The 6825-nt window shown below is 45.3% G+C and overlaps 1 protein-coding gene across 6 annotated transcripts in view; it reads left to right on the top strand.

Annotated features, from left to right (window-relative positions):
- Positions 1-1573: 1573 nt before the first annotated feature.
- The window catches only part of stx12 (syntaxin 12), a 45904-nt gene continuing 40652 nt past the window's right edge, over positions 1574-6825 (top strand). For 2 of the 6 annotated variants that reach the window (XM_069895283.1, XM_069895278.1), the window contains exons 1-2: positions 2219-2299; positions 5697-5874. In XM_069895283.1, the coding sequence (XP_069751384.1) occupies positions 5763-5874 (112 nt within the window). In that variant the 5' untranslated portion in view covers positions 2219-2299; positions 5697-5762. Of the gene's footprint in view, positions 1667-2218; positions 2340-2450; positions 2532-5696; positions 5875-6825 lie in introns of those variants that run through there. The other 4 variants (XM_069895282.1, XM_069895279.1, XM_069895281.1 and 1 more) reach the window with 4 other exon arrangements.

Raw genomic sequence — 6825 nt, 5'->3', positions numbered from 1 at the left:
GCAAAAAAATGTATTATGTCAACCTGGAAATCGGAAGATAATTTGAAAATACAACAATGGTATATAGAAATGAATAAATGTATTCCATTGGAAAAAATAACATATAGTTTAAGAAATAATATTGAAATATTCGAACAAATATGGGAGCCTTACATTAAATACAATAGCGAAAACCTACCGGAGACAATCATTACCTAAGTTGATGGAAGGAGAAGGAAATGAAAAGAATGGACTCAGTAGAATTTCTGGTGTATTTTTGTTGAGTGACAACATTATCTGACTGGTTAAATGTATCCTAGATTGTATACCTTAAATGGACAGGAGGGGGGGTGGGGAGGGGGGGGGGGGGTTGGGAGGAGGGAGGTGGGGGGGGGGGGGGGAGAAAACGGCACTGTATATGTGTGAAAAGGAAAAAGTGTGTACCATGGTTAATGTGATTTATGGTGTGAAAAAAAAATTTAAAAAAAAAGAAAGTGGACTGGAGAATGCTGTTTGGTCAGATTGTACAATCGGTTGACCAATAAACTTGAACTGAAGTACATTTTTGGATAAGATATTCAAACAATGAACTAAATGCTCTCCCACTTAATCTCAATCGATTCCATGACATTACCTTGAAAAATGAAAGCAGTTATTCTCACTGTTCCATTTTAAATGCTTATTCCTCATTTAATGTTTCAAAACATTCATTTCATTAGTGATTGCTGCACATTTCAGAATCAGGTTTATTATTAGAAACGTGGCATGAAATTTGTCATTTTGCATTACAAATGCAAAATTGCTATAAATGGAAGATTTTAAAAAAATAATTAGTGTAAAAATGAGAAAAAGTGAGGTAGTGCCCATGGGTTAATTGTCTGTTCTGAAATTTGATGATGAGGGGGCAATACTGTTTTTGTAACATTAAGTGCTCACCTTCAATCTCCCATGCTTCCTTCCTGATGGTAGCAATTAGAAGAGGGCATGGCCTGGCTGCTGAGGGTCCTAGATAATTGAGGCCGCTTTCTTGAGGCACCACCTCCTAAAGATGTCCTTAATGAAATGAAGACTAATGCCCATGATGGTGTAGCCTTTTCCTGTCTGTTGCATTGGCACCTCCATACTAGACAGTCATGCAACTGGTCAGAATGCTCTGCATGGTACATCTGTAGAAATTTACAAGAGGCTTTGGGGCCATAACAAATCTCCACAAACTCCGAACAAAATATCACAACTGGCTTGCCTTCTTCATGATTGCAGGATGAGCCATCAGAGATGTTGACGCTCAGGAATTTAAAGTTTCTTGCCCTCTTCACTGCTGACCACTCAAGGACTGATTTGTTCCCCTGGCCTCTGACATTTCAGCAGTAAGTTCCCTTCAGAAAAACTTTTTCACTGTAAAGCACTTGGTCTCATAGTACCTCCTTCTTGTGCAGTCCCTCGGGGTCAAATATGACTTGTTTTCTCTGAAGATCTGTCACAGTTGTGACGGGAGGTGGGTAATTTATGATATCAGAAACCTTGGCAAATTTCTACAGACGGGAGACGACTGGCTGCATCACGGTATGGTGACACCAATACCCATGAGTGGAAAGGACCACAAAAGGTTATGAACACAGCCCAGGACATCACAGACAAAACCCTCCCCACCAGAGAGAACATCTACAAGGAATGTTGCCATCAGAGGGTAGGAGCAATCATCAAGGGTCCACGCCACCCAGCACACGCTCTGTTCTCACTGCTGCCATCAGGAAAGAGGTCTAGGTGCCGCAAGACTCGCACCACCAGGTTCAAGAGCAGCTGCAACCCCCCCCCCCCCCCTCATCAGACTCCTCCACAACAAACTTAATCAGGAGTCTTTCTTTTCCACCATGTTGACTCTCTGTTTTGCACAGTTTGTTTACAGTACCAGATTTTTGTTTTCTACCAGTAAGTGCCTGGCCCACAGGAAAAAGGATCTCAGGGTTGTATGTGATGTTATTTGTCCTCTGACAATAAACCTGAAATGCTGTGCTCTACTCCTTATGGGCTAGGGATTCCTAGGAGGAAGATTGTCTTATTTTCACGAAGGGGGACTCAATGCATCCTCTGTCCCAAAGAGGCACGAACCGAATCCGAACCGATTTTGCGAAGGCTTCGCCACCGTTTCCATTTCAAGGGCAGAGGGCTTCGAGATTGCAGCAGCTGGGGGGTTGAGTGATGATTACGTCATCGCTCGACCGGGGGGGCGGGGTTCACAGGGAGGGTGACGCTGCGTCACACGTCATCCCAACGGGATCCTTTGATCGGTTTGGGGAGTGAAGGGAGAGGACGATCTCGGGTATGAAGGTTTGGCTGGAGGCGGTGTCACCGAGCGTGGGGTGAGGGGGGTCGCCGTGTGGCGGTGGGTCGCCTGTCCTTTCGGCGCGGGGGAGGGGGGGCTTTGCCAAATAATGGGATGATTGGGGGGGGGGGGGGGCTTGCCAAATAATGGGACGATGGGCGGGTGGTGCCGCGCATGCGTGGAACGGCGAAGGGCGCCGCCTTTCGCAGCCGTCGGAGTGACTGAGCTGGTAGGTTGGGGGCTGAGCCGGTTTGCAAAGAATGACTTGCGTTTGCATAGCACCTTCCTCGTTTGTCATGTAACCAACCCCACGATGTTGCCAGAAAAGAACCACGCAGTGGTTGCACCGTATCGAGAATGAATTTGCGAAGTGGAGGAGGGGTAGAATAAGTAACATTAAATTAAAGGCCAAGAGGGAAGGGAGGGGAAATCATCAAAACTCAAAATGGGGGGGGGTGGGGGGGGAAGGGGGGTGGGGGAGGGGAGGGGGTGGGGGGGAAGGGGGGTGGGGGAGGGGAGGGGGTGGGGGGGGAAGGGGGTGGGGGGGAAGGGGGTGGGGGGGAAGGGGGTGGGGGGAAGGGGGTGGGGGGGAGGGGGGAGGGGGGGGTGGGGGGTGGGGGAGGGGAGGGGGTGGGGGGGGAAGGGGGTGGGGGGGAAGGGGGTGGGGGGGAAGGGGGGTGGGGGAGGGGAGGGGGTGGGGGGGGAAGGGGGTGGGGGGGAAGGGGGTGGGGGGGGAAGGGGGTGGGGGGAAGGGGGTGGGGGGGAGGGGGGAGGGGGGGGTGGGGGGGAGGGGGGGGTGGGGGGGAGGGTGGGGGAGTGGGGGGGGGGGGGGGGAGGGGGGGGGGGGAGGGGGGGGGGGGGGGGGAGGGGGGGGAGGGGGAGGGGGGGGGGGGGGGAGGGGGGGGGGGGGGGAGGGGGGGGGGGGGGAGGGGGGGGGAGGGGGAGGGGGGGGGGGGGGGGGGGGGGGGGGGAGGGGGGGGGGGTGGGGGGGGAACCGAAATTAAAGTGTTTGAGCCTCAAAAAGAGCAAGTTGTATGTCTAAGTTGGGGAGTGGCTTTTGTAAATAAACCTTGAATGCAGATTGTTGTTGGGAATGAGGTCAGGACAGCAGAGATTTTCAAGAAGAGAGCTAATATTTAATGTGTATATTGGTGTGCTTATTACCCCCATTCAAAATTCTGTTCCAGTTAAAAAAAAAAGACATTTGAAGAAATGCAGCAAGTGTTTATTGAAATATTTAAATTTTAGACCTACAGAATGGTGACAGGCTCTTTTGGCCAACAAACCTGTGCTGCCCAATGAACCTACAGCTGAAGGGTGGGAGGAAACTGGAGTACCCTGAGGAAATCCACACAGACAAAGGGGGAATGTACCAACTCCTGGTAGACAATGCCTGGGTCCTTGGTGCTGAAACAGCATTGTGCTAACTGTGCCACCCCAAATTTAAGGCAAATTTACTGCGGGGGAGGGAATGGGTAAAATAATTTTTATCTTGAGACTGCTTTTGCAGGAAAAATCAATAGAGTGTTGGGAGCTTTTAAAGAGTTTTTGTATGTAAAAAGGAAAAGATTGACAAGGGCAAATGTAAATTCTTGCTGGTAAAAGTGGAATTTGGATTTGAGAGGATTTAATGTTTCATGGCAGAAGACACAAAAACTTCCCTAGAAACACTGTAAAAGCAAGGCTCCAATGCCCCACTGAGAGAGTAAAAGTAAGTATTGGTGAAGAAATACTCTGAGAAGTTGTCTTACTAAATTGCAAGGGGTTGATCAACATCCCAGACTTTCAAAAAGAGTAACTATAAATATAATGGATATGCTGGCTTTTGCCAGCATAAAGATTCCAGAATAGCTTCTGCAGATTTGAAGATAGAAAATGTGACTCTGCTATTTAAGAGAGAAAATGACGAACTGCTGACTAAGCCTAACAGTGGGAGCAGTAATTGTTGCAAAATCTGTGATAAAGGATATGAGAACTCGATCAATGGTTCTCAACTCTTTCTTTCTTCGCACATACCACCTTAAGTAATACCTTACTAGCCACAGAGGACTTATGACATCCTATGCTGCAAGGGCTTTGTGGCTAGTAAGGTATTACTTAAGGTGGTATGTGAGTGGGGAAAAAGGTTGAGAACCACTGATATAGACACTCAATAATGACTTAGTGTGGATGTATGAAAGAGGTCCTATTTAATGACATTGAACATTGATAGTGGGATAGACCATCTGATGTATCGAGCCTTCTCTGCCATTCAATATGATTCTGGCTGTGGACTTGGCTCCGCTTGTCCATCTATTCACAGTAACCCTTAATTCATTTACTATTCAAAAATTATGTCTTAAATACATTATTAATCTATTAGTTTTCCAAGAATTGGCTACTAAATACTGAAGAGGAAACCAGTTTATATTATTTGGATTTTTTAAAGGCTTTTAAGAGGTTGCGCATTGAGATTGATGAATCTCATGGAATGGGAGCTGTTGCACTAGTGTGGATTGAGATTGTCAAAAAGCAATGCTGGAAAAATTCCAGCAGGTCAGGCAGCATCTGTGGAAAGAGAAACATTTCACATCAAGGGGCCTTGATTAAAACAGAGAAAATGAAGCAGAGAAAGTGGGTAGGAAAAAAAAATTGGGGGTTTAAAAAAAAAGCCATTAAATGGGCAGTTATATTCCTGTGTGAGTGTGTAATATTGTGAAGTCTGACCTTCTGGAATGTAGCCAGCAGGCCAAAATGTACACTTGAAAAAGGAAGAGGAATGGCAAGAAGAGAAATTGGCTGGTCTCGTTGAACACATTTAAAATCTTTGGTCTTCAACAGTAATGGTAGATGATATCTTAAACAAAACACAAGTGCTGACTGAACAAAGGATGTCATTGCCACATTAGGATATGAGTTTTATGTACTGTAAACCTAAATAGGAACTTGGCTAATTTCAAGTGGATTTTGCATTTCAAGTGTGTTTATAGTTATCAGAGACACAGAATTAAGGATGCTGCCAAGTAGTTTCAGTGCCTCGTTATGGAGGTGGTTAGAATGATAGTTGTTTAGTAATTTCTCGCTCTCTTCCAGCTGATCCGAAGTCTTGAAATGCCTTGCTGAAAAATTCCTTGATCCTCTTAGGGGGAATCCACAGTTTTAACCAATGGGATGGAATAGTGGACCAGATGATTTATGTCCTATGAAATTTTGTATTAGATTGGTTAGAATGCTTTTTTAAAATAATTTACCTTAGTACTTCAATGGATCGAAAATGCTTTATTTTTGAAGTTAAGGGCAGAAATGTAATTTGATGTAATTTGGATTTGACTTTTGTCTCACAAATACTTAAACATTTGTTTCCATATAAATAAAAGCTGTTTCTTTTATTCCTCCACTTTGCTTCTTGAATAAGATCAAGGGAACTGTGGACTCCTAATCACTCTTTTGTGCTGGGTTTGTGTCAGTCTCGTCCGCGGCCATGTCGTACGGAAGAATTGAGGACAGCCGCTTTAGCTACCACTCACAACCACAGGATTTCAGTGCCCTCATTCAAACATGCAGTGTCAACATACAGAAAATTACACAGAATAGTAAGTCTTGGAGTCTTCTTTAATGTGGAAAATCTTAAGTTTGAAGGAAAGCTGCTTTGGTTATGCTTATTTTGTCAATTGATGAAGTTAATTTGTAATGAAATGACTCTTATGGATGGTGGGAAAATTAAAGAAAGGACAACAGTTTCGTCTCCTGCAGTTGCATGGGAAAGTGCTTTCAGGAATGGTGGTTGAGGATATAAACCAGAGGTCATGGGTTAAGTGTGAAAGGGGGAACATTTAGGGGGAACTTCTTCATACATAATGGTGGGAGTGTGAAGTGGTGATGGGAGAGGTATGGAGGGTGAAGTACTGGATGCAATTAAGAGGGATGAGGCAAGATAATAGTTCAGCACAGACTAGAATAGCAATAGGGCCTATTTTCTTTGCTATAATGTTCTATGCCACTATGTCAGATCTGCCCAGGAAGTCACAAAGAAAACAATCCTTTCAAAATGTTGAAAGGGAAACGTATGTGTGTGATGATGGAATTTTGTTGGAAGTAGCAGAAATTATGAAGAATGATTATGGAGTCTAGTTTGGGTGGAACACAAGGACTGGGGGGTTGGTCTTTCCTTTAAGAGGTGAATGGGTGATAGCAGTGGTGCGAGAAATGGATCAGATGTAGTCAAGGCCTCAGTCTGCTATTGGAGGGCAGAAGCCATGATTTGAGAAAGGAAGACATTTTAGAGAAACCTGAGTTGAATATCTCCTCGTGGGGCAAAATATTTTTGAGGTATGCAGCAAAGGGCACCAATGCAATCATTGAAGCTTGGAAAGTGGGCCCTTGGCCCATACAGCCTTTGATCTATAGAGGGTAGAAGGAGAAGATAGTCAGTGAGAGGACAAGTTTAGGCAGGACTATGATTGTGATAATGGAGGAAAATTAGTTTCCTCTTTTGAGGGGGGTAAAAAAAAAAGGGGAGAGCCTTCATACCCTCTTGATGTGAG

This window comes from Narcine bancroftii, chromosome 8 (assembly GCF_036971445.1).
Source record: "Narcine bancroftii isolate sNarBan1 chromosome 8, sNarBan1.hap1, whole genome shotgun sequence".
NCBI lineage: Eukaryota > Metazoa > Chordata > Chondrichthyes > Torpediniformes > Narcinidae > Narcine > Narcine bancroftii.
The sequence above is the reverse complement of the archived record's forward strand: the minus strand, read 5'-3'. Positions and strand labels throughout refer to the sequence as shown.